Source organism: Stegostoma tigrinum, chromosome 20 (genome assembly GCF_030684315.1).
Source record: "Stegostoma tigrinum isolate sSteTig4 chromosome 20, sSteTig4.hap1, whole genome shotgun sequence".
Classification (NCBI taxonomy): Eukaryota; Metazoa; Chordata; class Chondrichthyes; order Orectolobiformes; family Stegostomatidae; genus Stegostoma; species Stegostoma tigrinum.
Window position 1 is genome coordinate 21,956,326 of NC_081373.1, and position 15,847 is coordinate 21,972,172.

A 15,847-nucleotide genomic window follows, 5' to 3' on the forward strand; every position below is an offset into this window, starting at 1 on the left:
AGCAGTCTCAAAATATGAAACTGCCTACTGTTGACATAAAATTCAGAAGTTCAGTCAAAGAAGATTATTTAACATTGAAAATATTCACACTAGTTTAATAGCAAACGTGCTTGTGAAGTCGCTGTCAATTTTTCACCTACTTTACCTCATTAAGCTGTGCCATCTGGGTTATACTCCAAGCAAAACATACACAACCTTTAATTTATGGTTTAACGAAAGGCTTATACACAATTCAAAACTGAAAATGAAAGTACAGCCAAGCCCATACCATGTACATCTACAATATCCAACCTATAACAAAGTCTACCAGAGTAAGGTAACAGGCTTCAGATACAGAAAGGAAATAAAAATTGGAGCTGAAGGCGAGGTATCTGAAGTCACCTCCATCAGTGGTGCAGCAATTCACAACAGGGATGTTCAAGGGCACAGAATTAGAACAGAGTAGTTTCAGTATTGTGTTGTTGGTCTGGAACAGGTACCGAGATATGGAAAACCAGGGAGAGCCAAAGTCGCTGAGGGATTTTAAATAAAGATGAGAATTTAAAATCAAAGTATAACAACTGCTTAACTTATATGGTTCAGCCAGATTATTGCAGTTTTATTGTATAACGGCTTGAAAATAAGAGCTTAATAGAGCAAGTGTTTCATTAAATACTGATCAAAAATGGAGTGGGGATGGAGAAAGGAGTGGGCACGACATCAGCAACTGAAAGAAAATTTAAAAATCCATTGTAACTTAGAGAGAACTAACATCAGCAGAACAAACTTTAATGTAGAAGCAAGTGATAATGGGAACTGCAGATGCCGGAGAATCCAAGATAATAAAATGTGAGGCTGGATGAACACAGCAGGCCCAGCAGCATCTCAGGAGCACAAAAGCTGACATTTCGGGCCTAGACCCTTCATCAGAGAGGGGGATGGGGTGAGGGTTCTGGAATAAATAGGGAGAGAGGGGGAGGCAGACTGAAGATGGAGAGAAAAGAAGATAGGTGGAGAGGAGAGTATAGGTGGGGAGGTAGGGAGGGGATAGGTCAGTCCAGGGAAGACGGACAGGTCAAGGAGGTGGGATGAGGTTAGTACGTAGGAGATGGAGGTGCGGCTCGGGGCAGGAGGAAGGGATGGGTGAGAGGAAGAACAGGTTAGGGAAGCAGAGACAGGTTGGACTGGTTTTGGGATGCAGTGGGTGAAGGGGAACCGCGTTGCAGAACACCGCCGCTCGGTTTGCAATAAACAACTGCACCTCCCAGTCGCAAACCATTTCCACTCCCCCTCCCATTCTTTAGATGACATGTCCATCATGGGCCTCCTGCAGTGCCACAATGATGCCACCCAAAGGTTGCAGGAACAGCAACTCATATTCCGCTTGGGAACCCTGCAGCCCAATGGTATCAATGTGGACTTTACCAGCTTCAAAATCTCCCCTTCCCCCACCGCATCCCAAAACCAGCCCAGTTCATCCCCTCCCCCTACTGCACCACACAACCAGCCCAGCTCTTCCCCTCCACCCACTGCATCCCAAAACCAGTCCAACCTGTCTCTGCTTCCCTAATCTTCCTCTCACCCATCCCTTCCTCCAACCCCAAGCCGCACCTCCATCTTCCACCTACTAACCTCATCCCACCTCCTTGACCTGTCCGTCTTCCTTGGACTGACCTATCCCCTCCCTACCTCCCCACCGATCTTCTTTTCTCTCCATCTTCGGTCTGCCACCCCCTCTCTCCCTATTTATTCCAGAACCCTCACCACATCCCCCTCTCTGATGAAGGGTCTAGGCCCGAAATGTCAGCTTTTGTGCTCCTGAGATGCTGCTGGGCCTGCTGTGTTCATCCAGCCTCACATTTTATTATAATGTAGAAGCAAGAATTGGATGGATCAAAGAAACATAATCCAGGAAAGCAAAAAAAAATCTTCCCTTATTACGGGCAATGAAGTATTTGTGAAGTGTAGATACTTATGATGCAATTAACATGCAGCCAGATCAATGGATAGACTTTCCACTAGCCAGATGGTCATTATACGGCTGTAAATGAGAGTTACACACTAGGACCTTGTGGAATCTCCACTGTAGTGCACTCCGACAGACATGTCTGAGAAATTGAACTTTCTGCTGGGCAATTCCTCTATCTGAGGTGCCTTCTGAAAGACTCAATTTAAATGGAAGGTTCAAATTGTTCTAATGTAATTCAATAAAATAACTACACAACAGAAGTTAGACTATTAGTCCAACTCCTAACTCCTAGTCTAATTAGGAAACAAACTCATATTTGCTTCATACCACTGATGGCTCCAACCACACATTCCCCTGCCCCTGCCAAATCTGATCCAATTTGAAACCCCCACACTCTACACCCACCCTCTCAACCTGACCAAAGTTACCCACCCATCCCAACCTACCTAAACATTGCATCACTCTTGGCTACAACACCTAGATATTGATCTAATCATCTTCAAAATAGTGCCAAAAATATTTCATTTTTTGCCCAAGATGGTTTATTTAATAATATATCAAATTTAGTCCTGTATTTAAATGTCAGTGTATTTTTTCTTTTGCGTAGAGGTTGTGGTGTGAACCCACAACCTTGAGACTCAGGTTAGTATGCTATCTATCTGAGTCACAGCTAATGTGGTGGATGTTTTAAAACACATCTGTAATTGTGCAACAAATTTTAAAAGTAAGATTGATAAGCTACATAAAACAAGTTGCCACACAGAGATATAATAATAATAATAATAATAATGACCACAACAAATACCTTACTTTAACATGGACCATGAGAGAAAACAATTATCTGGCAAAAATATATTTCCATGGGATAGAGAAGGAATAAAGACAGGCCTGTAGGTGGCAGTGTAAGGCAATTATAGAATCCTACAGTGTGCTAAGAGGCCCTTCGGCCCAACGTGTCCACACCAAATCTCAGAACACCTAATATACACCCTCTACCTCCCTGAACACTACGGGCAACTTAGCATGGCCAATCCACCTAGCCTCCACCTAATCTTTGGACTGTGGGAGGAAACTGGAGCACCCAGAGGAAGCCCACACAGACATGGGGAGAATGTGCAAACAGAATGTCCACACAGACAGTCGCCCGAGGCTGGAATCGAACCCAGGTCCCTCACACTGTGAGGCAGCAGTGAGAGCCACTATGCCGCCCAAGAATAACACTGAGGGTTCAAAAGTTGAATCTATTTGGATTAGTTAAGGAACAAAAACGAGTTATATTGCTGAGTGTTTAAAATGGACCATCAAATAGTGAGAAAAAGAGATAGCAGTAAATCTGCAAGTACATTTCAAAGAAATCTTAAAATAATGCAGCATATTAGTAAGACTTCAATTGCTGTAAACCGCAGTGGGAAAAATTGCATAAAGGCAAGGATGATAAAGAATTTGTGGACTATGTATAAACAAACTTCCTAATCAAAATGTTTCCAAGTCAACAAGGTAAAAGGCGAGTGAGAAGAACGATAGGATTGATTGACATATAAAACAAAAATCCTCTAGTGGAGGTAAAGGGCGTAAATCATTTGAATTTGCTTTCACAAAAGCTGGAAAGCCAAATGTCATAGCACAGTAAGCTTCTGTTCTAAGTTGCCCCATTTTAAATTACGCAGTTGCAATATTGTGGATACAACAATGCAAGGTAAGTACATGTAGAATCACGAGTTCTGTTTTAGCATCATTTTACACGAAGGCCAAAGTAGCATCGCATGGCCCCAATGACATCATTTGAAGCAGGTATTCCTATTCCCACACCCTCTCTAGTTCACTGCGTCTCCATTGCCCTTTCACTTTCCCACCTCCAAATCTCCCAATTACAACTAGTCTCATTCCATCTGAGTTACAAACCCTCTCCTGAGCCCTTGCTCAGAAGACAAGTCAGTCAAGAGATTTGTTTTTTTCCTTCTTTCGTGGGACATGGGTGTCACCAGCAAGGTCAGAACTATTTTTCATCCCTAATTCCTGTTGTTCTGAGTGACTTACATCATCAAATCAAGTGAAAGTTATGAGTATGTGGATCTGTGATTGAGAGCAAATATCCGTCCCTGAAGGATATCAGTGAACCAAAGGACTTATGACCATTGTTAACTATTTCATTTTTTAAAAATTCAAGTTATTCATTGAATTTAAATGTGACTAGCAACTGTGATTAGATTTCAACAAATCTCTGTAGAGCATCGGTCTGGGTTGCTGGATTACTAGTACAGTTACATTACCACCATGCTACCACCTTGCCCAAACAGTAAAACTGGAAAAGAGGTATTAATAGGTTGGCACCAGTTAAAATTACTGTGTAAACAAGGGCATACAAGATGTACAATGATTCAAAAAGGGTGAGGAATAATTGCAACAACAATTGCAGTAGAACTACAAGACCATTGAGAAGCATGGATTATTTAGGAACAATAATCAAAAGCAAATGTGTTTTATTAATTTGACTGAGCTTTTTCCGAGCTCAGATATGATAAGGCTGTGAAGTAGCTATTCTATGTTTGGGCTTTCAAAAGCAGTTAATAAAATGTCACATAACAGATATTCTGGGATAATAAAACCAAATGGGAACAAAGGGACAGTAACAATGAGATTAGAATGCAGTGGGGGCCCTTAGAAGTCTGTATTAAAACCAAAGATATTTCACCTTATATGTAAAAGACATGTACTACATCAGAATTCTTTGACATGTTTTCTTCATTGAAGGATGACGTATTCTCTGTCTTGCAAAAGTGTTCCATCCTTACTCTGACTTGAGGCCAAGAGTATGGATCATTTATTACCTTTGCCAGACACAGAGCTTTCCTCCTCTTACTGATGAGGTCTTGATACATTTGGTCCTTTTCAAACATTTGTCTTAAACGCAATGGCTTCTTCACAGCATAAGATGATGGCATTCTTCAATTTTTTTTCATATTTCATACACTCCACTAACATGAACTCTTTGGAGATTTTGGTGAAGACAATATTGGAGGTTTGCTAGTCTGCTCAGCTCTTGAAACAGCTCAACAATTTTTTTTTTCCCAGAGGTGTTTTTCCTTCTTCAGCTGCTTCTGGTGGCATTTGATGGAGATAAAGGAATGGCTAAATTGGTCATCTATCCAGCAGTTATCTGGATCATTACTTTGGTCATGGTAATAATTACTTTTGGTCTCAGGACCGAATGATCACTTGGTCAATTATGTGCCAGGGTTTTATTATGAATGTCTTCAAGTAGTCTTGAACTTGTCGTTTTGGTGAAATGGTGTGTTAATGATGATCAGGAGTCGAGTCCTGTCGATCCTGGCATTGAGGTTTCCAAGGAGGATCATTTTATCTTCCTTGAGTATTTTGGTGTGTATGGTATCCAGGGTGGAGTTGAAGCTTTTGTTGGACTAACTTGTGACATCATGGTTTGGAACACAGACTTACAACCGTCGCTAGCTAACTTGGCAAGTTGCAGATGGGGAGTCATGAGGCAATCGCTGATGCCAACAAGGAACTCAGTCAACAGGAATTTGTTCTTGATGATGAATCAGATTCCACTCATCCCAGGTTGATCCTCAGGTTTTCCTCTCCAGAAAGTGTAACCACCATCTTCTTCACTCAGTTGCCCTTTTCCTGCTCTTCAAGCCTCCTGCAAGGCAGCAGTACACATGCTGAAGTACCCGAGTTCATGGGCAATAGCAGGTCTTCCTTGTAGATGCTTTGTTCTTCATCTGAGAGAGTTCACACTTTCCAGGTTCCGAGATTGAAACTGATTTTCAGACCACAAGTAGATCAGCCTGCTTTATGCCATTTTCCAGCCAGGTTGGTGTCTGAAGAGACCATTTTTTGGGCCTTTTCACCATGAGGGGAGAAGAACAGGTCCCGAGGGCTATTCAGCCATGAAGAAAGTTGTCAAAATACAGTGCCTATTCTAAAAGTTAAACAACTGAGTCATACTCCATTGCTCACATGCAATCAAAAGATGGCAACATCCATGCATTGTGACCTTATCCCCATCATTCTTGCCATTTGCCACAGGGTATGTGTATTTATGTGTTGTTTGAGAGTGGTGTGTGTTTTGGGAGAGTGGTGCATTCAGTCTTCATGCCTGTCTCACTTTCTCTCTTTCTATATGTGTGGGGGTCAGTGTCTGCCATGGCAAGGAAACCTCGATGACTGGATAGATGCATAAATAGTTTGGGTATGGAGGCTTATGGGCCAGGAGTAAGCATGTGAGACTAGTTTAGTTTGGGATTACGTTCAGCCTGGGCTGGTTGGACTGAAGGGTCTGTTTCGTGCTGCATGACTGTGACTCTACGACTGGAGACCTCCCTACAATTGCAGCTTTCATCTGTTGTCAGTGCCAATCATATCATGTATAAATAGCTTCAAACTGGATTGTTGTTTCCAAACTTGTTATGGATTCAGCTTTATCTGGTTCTTTCCCTCCAATCTTATCAGCGTGGATCACCCGACCAAGAGTTGATAACTTTTTCTTTCAAAAATATACTTTCTTCATAAAGATTATCTTTGTTGTAGCAGCCCATGACAAAGTTGACAAGACGGCCACTTGGGATTTTTTGGCATACACAGGATGGCCAAAAAGGATTTGACAGTTACATACAGCAAATGCTCACAGCTATACTTACAGTCTCAATACAGATATATTATATTACAGAATCTCCATAGGAAGAGACATTAGGGAAGTCAATCAGATTTCTGAAACCAGGCAGCTCTAGAGTTATAAGCATTTTACTGAGGAACATTTTTGTAAGGCCTGATTTAGCCACAGTCACAAGTTTGCTATTTATTAAAAAGTAAAAGAAAAGTCTGATCCTACAGTATTTCGATCTGTTTAGGTAACTGTACAATTAAAAGGGCAAATGTAAATTAGTGTGAAAATGTTCGAGGCCCAATGCATCATTAGGGAAGACGAAGTAATAAAGTAATAAAAGAAAACCTTCAAAAAAGCCAGTATGTAGAAAGAGGTCAGGAATGAGGCAAATAAACAATTGAAACTTAAGTGCAGACATAGATAATCCGAACAAATTCTTACATCCAAAGACAGGGTAAATTATCACACAACACCACGTTATAGTTCAACAGGTTTATTTGAAGATACAAACTTTCAGAGTCTCCCTCCTTCTTCAGGTCTCAGTGAGAGAGGTGGCATCAGGCAGACAATTTATAAACAAAAGATCAAAGGGTCATAGAACTGATGCAAATGTGTTGAAAAAACCTAAGATGGCTGTTAAATCTTTAATCAGTTAGAAAGTATTAATATGCAAATTTCAGAATTTCTTTCAAGTCAGCTCCAAGATAACTGAAGGTTTAATTAGTTCCCTCAGCATACTAGAGGTGACATCCAGGGTCAGGCCATGCATTTTAGATGGAGGCCTTGTTTAGAATCTGGCAATGTATTAGCTTGGAGTCAGACTGGTTTATTTCCAAAGTAGGAAATTATATAATGCCACATCCAGCTCTACACCTTGTTATCTCAGATTCTCCAGCATCTGCAGTTCCTACTATCTGTCTACCAATTGTGTGGTTTTTAGAACAAAATAGAATGCATCTGAATTAAAATTCTGCAAATGCATATTCACCCTATAGATTTGTGTGTGTGTGCGCATGAGACAGAGTTGGTGTGTGTGAGGGTGTGTGTGCGTGCCTGCGCACGCATGCACATGTACAGAGTGGTGGGGTCACCTATATTGTGCCACACACTCAAGATCCCAGCTGAGCCATTCTCATGGGTATCGAGCTTGGCTATCAGCCTCTGGTCAGCAACTCTGAATTGTTGTGTATCCCAAAATCTGCTTCGGAGGTCGTTTACCCGAAGATCTGAGGCTCAATGTCCTGCTGAAGTGTTCCCCAACTCAGAGGGGAACATCAGAGGGACCATTAACACAGTTCCTCTGAGGAAGGGTCACCGGACCCAAAACGTTAACTCTTTTCTTTCTCTCCTCCACAGATGCTGCCAGACCTGCCGAGCTTTTCCAGCAACTTTGTTTTTGTTCCTGATTTACAGCATTCGCAGTTCTTCTGGTTCTAATCAGAGGGAACATTCATGTCTGGTGATTGTTACACGGTGTCCATTCATCCATTGTACTAGCGTCTGCATGGTTTTATCAATATATCATCCCTCAGGGCATCCTTACCTGCTGTTTATGAGATAAACAATGTTGGCCGAGTCACACGAGTAGCTCCCGTGCTTGTGGTGGGTAGTGTTCCCATCTGTGATGCTAGTGTCTATGTCAAAGATCTGACATGTCTTGCAGAGGTAGCCATGCTAGGGTTGTAGAGTGTTGTGGTTGATGTTGTCCTGAAGGCTGCGTAGGTTTGGTGTTGTTTGAAGGTGAGAAGTGGAGGCATAGGGAAGATCTTGGCGAGATGCTAACTGCCATTGATAATGTTTTGAAGCCTGCCAAGAACAAGGCGTAGTTTCTCTGCTCCCGGGAAGTACTGGACGATGCAGGATCCCTGTCAGTCGTATCCTGTATCTGTCTTCTGAGGTGGTCATTAGAGTTTTTGGCTGTGGCTCTTCAGCATCCAATACTTCCTGGGAGCGGAAAAACTACACCATGCTCTTCACAACCTTCAACACATTATCAATGACAATTAGCATCTCGCCAAGATCTTGGCTTTGCCTCCACTTCTCGCTTTCAAACCACCAAACCTTAAACTGACCATTGCTTGCAGCAAACTACCCAGACTTCTGGGCAACATCGACCACAACACTATACAACTCTGTCATGGCTACCTCTGCAAGACATGTCAGATCACTCACATGGAAACTATCGCCACAGGGGGGAAACACCACCCACCACGTGCATGGCAGATACTCATGTGACCCAGCCAACATTGCCTATCTCATATGCAGCAGATAAGGATGCCTGAGGCATGGTATACTGCCGAAACCATGCAGACGCTATGACAATGTATGAATGGACACTGTGTAACAATCACCAGACATGAATGCTCCCTCCGAGTGGGCAACACTTCAGTGGTCAAGGGTATTTGGCCACAGATCTTCAGGGAAACGATCCCCAAGGCAGACTTCAGGATACACAACAATGCACAGGTGCCAAGCAGAGCTGACAGCCAAGTTTGGTACCCATGAGAATGGCCTCAATCAGGATCTTGGGCTCATGTCACGTGCACACACACACACTGACTCAAGACTCTGTCTCTCTCACACAGACACATCTATGGGGTGAATATGCATTTGTAGATACATTCTATTTTGTTCAAAAACCACACAATTGGTAGACAGTCACTTTTTATAAAAGGCATTTTATAAATTTCTACTTTGGAAATAATACCAGTCTGACTCCAAGTTAATACAGAGCCAGATTCTAAACAAGGCCTCTACCTAAAATGCATTGCCTGACCAGGATGTCACCTCTGGTACGCTGAGAGAATTGATAAACTTGATAAACCTTTAGTTAAATTGGAGCAGTGACTTGAAAGAAATTCTGAAATTTACATATTAATACTTTCTATCTGATTAAAGATTTAACAGCTATCTTAGGTTTTTTTTCAACACATTCGCATCAGTTCTATGACCCTTTGATCTTTTGCTTATAAGATGTCTGCCTGATGCCACCTCTCTCAATTAGACCTAAGGGAGGAGGAAGACTCTGAAAGCTTGTATCTTCAAATAAACCTGTTGCACTGTAACCTGGTGTGGTGTGATTTTTGACCTTATTCTTCCCAATCCAACGCTGGCACCTCCACATAATTACATCTAAAGATCAACGGAAGAGCAACAAAGGCATACTACAAAATAAAGAATGAAGATGCGGCTGTCCCCTCGCTGTCTGTGGAATCTGAACAAGCTTTGTTTAATGGCTTGGTAAAGTTGGAATGTGATTGCATTTCACCCTCATCAGGGGAGTTCAAACAGATGCTTTTTTATTAAGAAAAGATAATTAATAATGGAAACTGTTTAGAGTGAACATAGTTTTACTTAAAAACGAAACTTCAGTTTAAAATCCAATTACACAGGTAAACAGCAGGGATTGTAAACTGCAATTGTAAGGGATTGTAAGTCAGAGGGACTGTTGTTTGATCTCTCTGGCTAATGAGAGAGACTTGTTCACAATTTTTCAGCTGTGTCACAGTAATTTTACATTAGAGTTGATTTCAAATACTTCATAACAATTAGTAAAAATTAATATCCTTATGTGCCATACGGAAGTAGTACAGAATTAAGAAGCCATCTTAGTGAAAAGCAACTATTTAGGTTATGGTGAATAATTCATTACAGCTGGCAAACTTCTGGGAAGGAATAAAACTATCAGATGCATTCTAAGATCCCAAAGACAGATACTGGAGTTATCTCGTAAACATCATGAGATTATGCTAAGATGTAGGACTATCAATAGATGGCTGTCCAACAGTGATTGTGTATTTAATGGATTGAATGTATACATTAGGGGATTGTGACTCACAATGATATCAATGTTGCATGTAATTATGCTAATGCAAAGGGTATAAAAATGGTCTATTTTGCTGGGGAACTCAGAGCTTCATTGCCCTCCAATCTGAGTTGTATATTAAGAAGGCAACTGCAACCCACGTGAAGGCCAGATTTGGAGTGGTCTCTGGTCTCTCCCACATACGGTAATTGAGGTCTGAATAAAGGTCACTCATACTAAGGAACACTGGATGCAAGACTCCTCCTTGATACTTCTTACAACAATACACAGTCATAAATGGTTTTGTACAGTAGCATATTAAGGAAACAAACATTGGACTATGGCTTTATCTAAATAAACTAAAGACGTCTTTTACACACACAAGACTATATTTACATGCATTTAAGGCACTCGGAGGATCTGCCAACTGAACAAACCCTCGTTTAATTTCAGCCAGAAGACCTCAGACAGTGGTCTTTCTCCACCGTGCCTCAGTGGCACCTAGTGTGACAGTATTTCTCTCAGGCTCAACAGAACACTCAAGCCATCCACTGCAGCAAAACAACAATCCATAGAAAGGTAGTCCACTTTAATCAGAGGCTAACTGTGGATCTTGATATTTTATGTGAGGTGCTGCACAGCAAGAACCATCTGGTAGAGGATATGTTGCCTAAGGTCCATTTCCTTCATATGCCTCTCTGGATGCATAGATGAATGCTTGGAGCTCAGCCTCTAACTATGTACACAAGTATTAACTGCATACTGCAGCTCAATATCAGAAGTCACAGTTGTCTTGATTTGGGATTGGAAGCAACACAAGTTATACAGTGTCCCATTCATTCTGTAGAAAGACCACACTCCACAGAGGGCCTCAATGGGTATGGGGTAGAATGCTATGATGAGGAAGAAGAAGAACGGTGTTGGTACAATGAAAGATCCCAGTTTCTGTTCGTATTGGATTTGCGGTGGATTCATTGGTGAGAACTACAACATGCATATCAGCATGCAGCAGACAGAGGAAAGTGACAAATTTCTGCAGGCAGCCTGCAAGTTTGCTAAACTACTGGTCACTGTCTCTAAATTACAGATGGGATAATATCAAATAAAAATACAATTTTAGAGTATGAGTCACATTAGTGATGAGGTTCAATGATGCTTCTTCATAAACCTATTCGGCAGATGAACAATAACTAAGTTCCTGAATTGTCTTGAAAAATCAAACAATTGAACACCTGATGTTGCAGATACAAGATCACTGCCTATCTGCCATTCATTTTGAATTGCAACACAGATAGGCAAGACTAAATTCCTAAAGAGATCTCTAGATACACTACCACGCAGGAACCACGTCCACCACTGTGGGAAAACAGAAACTTGAATTAGATCTACATATTAAATAGATCTAGATATTAAGGTCTTTAGTGTGAGTAGCTACTGACTTTAAAATAAATCCATCTACTCCTACTAGCAAATAAGCTGAAACAGTGTGCATAACACATTCATTTTGCATTTTATTCAAATAGCAAGCTGGAGGTTATTTATTTCAAGAGCAAGTATTCTATCATTTGATGTGAACTACCTCTATTTCACACCAAATGGGGTAAACTATCCTTTGAACTGTTTTCAACACACTGAACTGCTTCAGTCCTAACTCCTATTTTGGTCACACATTCATACAACAAATGATAATTTAGCTTCACAACTCCAAATAATAAAGTTAGCTGCCAAATTTGCAGTCTTGACTTTCAGCTATGATTTCACGTGATAAAAAGAAGTCCAGCTATGCCAGATTTACAGCAGTAGATATAGATCAATTTGCTCTCGTCATTATGTTTCTTCTGCATCAATGTAGTACTGAATTGGAGAATATCATTTTTCCCCAGCCAGGCATTAAGGAATGCAAATTTAATGAGTAAAATTCTATGCCTCTATACATAAATAATATATATTTATGAGGATGTTTCCAATTTTCAAGTTATGAAATTAAATTTTAATTTTTAAATTTTAAATAACATCCTTTAAAGCACTAATTTACAGCATCAAGTAGTTCATATAATCAAGATAGAATGTCAATAACCAATTAAGTTTAGAGGAATCATATTAGACATTCTGAAGTGAAAACAGCCAAAAATGTCTTACTGTCACAATATTATGTCAGAACTTAATGCTGTGAAATAAAATATCACTGTCCACAGGTAGTTGGGTTGGAAACAGATGTGTTATAAATGATTAGCCAAAGTATTATGTGTTACAGTTCCCAATTATATACTCCAGTACATCTAAACAAATTGGATTCTACGCTCTCAAGATGATCAACTGTAGATAGGTCTTTAAATCACATTTTGCCATGTTGGTGTCCCCAAGATACAGCAGTTTAATAACTCACTATTGTTCACGTTTCACACTGTACAATCTCCAAACATGCAAAATTGCCAAAGCTGGAATTTAAACAAAACTACTTAATCTGAAATACCTGAACTGTATATTTGTGTAGCTCATCTAGAACAAATTCAACTTCTTTCGACGTGGTAAGAGAGGCAAGATTGCCACTCAGATTGTAGCAATAAAGTTTTGCATTATCATAATTTTCTCGACTTGTGTTGATCCGGAGGCAGACATCTCCAACATGACTCCAACCTTCTCCACAAAGATGGGCTGAAATTGTAGGAACAAACTCAGTTTTTGGACCTCTTTCAAGATCTTGAAATACAGTGTTTTAGGGTGAAAAAACAAAGAAACTATGAATTTTATGACATCTATAAATCTTTTCCATTGTGACATTTCTCCCCTTCTAGCCTGCCAGTTTCTTCTTAAATCATCATTTTAGACAAAATTCAGAAGTTGTCTTCCACATAATTTACCCTCCAACACATCACAAGAGGTCATTAAAATCATAATCTCCTCAAACATCTGCTAAACTAATTAGATATTGACAGAAGTGGAGTTTAAAATAAATTAAATATGTAACTCTTTTATTCAACACTTCCACATTTAATTGTTTCGCATAAAAGTTACTTCATTTTCTAATGGCAATGCTTTTCTATTTAAACTCAAGGAATTACTTTATTTCTCAAAACATTTTGCATTTTCTAAAGTTAATCTAAGTTTGTATATCTTTAACATGCTGCCTTCCCCACAACTTTTCTGGGAAGATTACTTTATCATGTGATTATCCACAATTTGAAGTGCGGAAGGATCTGAACTCTGAGGCAGGAAAAGCAAATAAAACCACCAAATCAGACCCAAGAATGAGACATGGTAAACATCAGCAGGCAGAAGAAAAAGTCATTCTTTTAATTTTTTCATAAGATCTTTAACTAAATTGTACTGTGGTTGGTAATCATATTTCATATAACACTATGAAGTGGACAAATTAAAAATAAGTTATTACAAAAATTTTAAGGAGCTTGAAATGATTATTTTATAGGATAAAATTTGAAACAATTATCAGAATCTACATATTAAACAGGTCTAGATATTAAAGTCTTTGGTGTGAGTAGCTACTGACTTTAAAATAAATCCATCTACTCCTACTAGCAAATAAGCTGAAACAGTGTGCATAACACATTCATTTTGCATTTTATTCAAATAGCAAGCTGGAGGATATTTATTTCAAGAGCAGTAATATTCTATCATTTGATGTGAACTACCTCTGTTTCACACCAAGTGGGGTAAACCATCCTTTGAACTGTTTTCAACACACTGAGGTATCAAATTCACTGAACTGCTTCAGTCCTAACTCCTATTTTGGTCACACATTCATACAACAAATGATAATTTAGCAGCTGACAACGCCACAGCCATATATTATTGGAATGTCACAAGTAGAAAATGGTCCTACAGCAAAAATCATGTGCTATGGGCTATTCAGATCTTTACCTGGCAGAGCTTGACATTCTTGGTTCCGCTCATCCCACTGACAGTTCAGCTTCATGGAACAGGTCTTGCAACTTGTAAATTTGCTACAAACGTGCATATTCTGTACACGACATTTTGTATTGTTTCTTACAGACTAGGGAAAGAAATGGTTAAAATTGCCAATGGATATTTACCAGAATTTTGCAAAAGTATTCCATTAAACATTCCATGCAACTTTTCAGGAAATATCTAACATTGATTACTGATAAATAATTGCATATATTGAAATATAATTTATTTGTACACAACTAGTTCAAATTTGAGAGAAAGATTTTAAAATGTCAGATGGACTAGATTAGATTTTTCAAAGGTCTTAATTTCAAACATCATACCGTTAAAGCATAGAGAAAAGGATCCGATCAATGCATTATTGATATAAGTGAAAGACAGCAAGGTGTTAGGCCAAGATATGGAGATTTATTTGTTTCCAGTCACTCCAAGTTGGTTAAGAGCAAAAACGTTGGTACAGCAATGATGGCTGGCACACTATACCAGGAGTTTGAACCTGCTGGCCACTGGCTTAAAGAATACTATCCCATACCAATTACATAGGATTTTCAGCAAAATTTCTTTTTGGAAAAAAAGAAACTAGGGAGAGTGGGGTTGTACACAATGGAGAATTAGAAATAAACAGCCAAGTAATTTGAAAAACCTATTATATTAAATAGTATGCATTTGCACTCAATACAATTCAGTTTAATCTTATGGCTGTTGCCAGCAATTTCACTGAATCAGTAATAAAATTACTAAACTGAAGTTACTAACAGAGTTAGAATTTTCTTCACAAAAGAAGTTTATCTTCGAATTTTAGATATTTTGTTTCGAACAACTATGTTTAAAATTGCAGGACTCAAGACAAATGGTGTGTTTGAGGGGAAGTTTGATGTGTATGCATGAGGAAGAGAAGATTTTTACAATGATAGACTCAATTGAGAATAAAATGAGGACAGATTCAAGTAGAACTGTCGACTAACTGTCCTATTTCTGTGCCATACATTCTAGGTTTATAATTTAACTGATGTAAAGATTTAGTAAAGACAAAGCTGGTTATAAACTATCTATATCACATTCACTAATTTTGAACAGATGATCCAATATTATTACGCCAGCTTTTCTCTTAAAACATTTTTTATAACTTAAGTGTTACAATGTACACTGCTAGCCACAAATTTACAGCGCCGAAGGCTTCCCAGGCCAGATGTGTCAGCCATTTTACCTTAAACAATTTCTATCTACAGTCACTATTCCAAGTCTTTCCATAACTCTGCAAATTCATCTCTTTAAAATACCTCCAACAAACACCTTCCTTTGTGCCAAGTATGACACCAACCTGTAGAGTTCGCCACTCATATCAGTTTTGCACGGGCTTCTTGATGCCACACTTGGCCGAATGCAGCCTTGATGTCAACGGCTATCACTCTGAACACACCTCTTGAACTCAGCTCGTGTCCATGTCTGAACCTTGGCTGTAATGAGGTCAAGAGCCGAGTGGCCCTGGTGGAACCCAAACTGGGTATCATTGAACAGGTTATTGCTGAGCAGATGTTGT

At 39.6% G+C, this 15,847-nt stretch overlaps 1 protein-coding gene across 8 annotated transcripts in view; it reads right to left on the reverse strand.

Moving 5' to 3' along the window:
- atrnl1b (attractin-like 1b) overlaps positions 1–15,847 on the reverse strand; it is a 959,007-nt gene that overhangs the window by 740,300 nt on the left and 202,860 nt on the right. For all 8 annotated transcript variants that reach the window (XR_009446966.1, XR_009446967.1, XR_009446968.1 and 5 more), the window contains exons 14-15: positions 14,260–14,392; positions 12,854–13,035 (exon numbers count right to left, since the gene is read on the reverse strand). Coding sequence is in view for 5 of the 8 variants with exons in the window: in XM_059653033.1 (XP_059509016.1) it covers positions 12,854–13,035; positions 14,260–14,392 (315 nt within the window). In the remaining 3 variants the exon portion in view is untranslated. The remainder of the gene's footprint in view (positions 1–12,853; positions 13,036–14,259; positions 14,393–15,847) is intronic.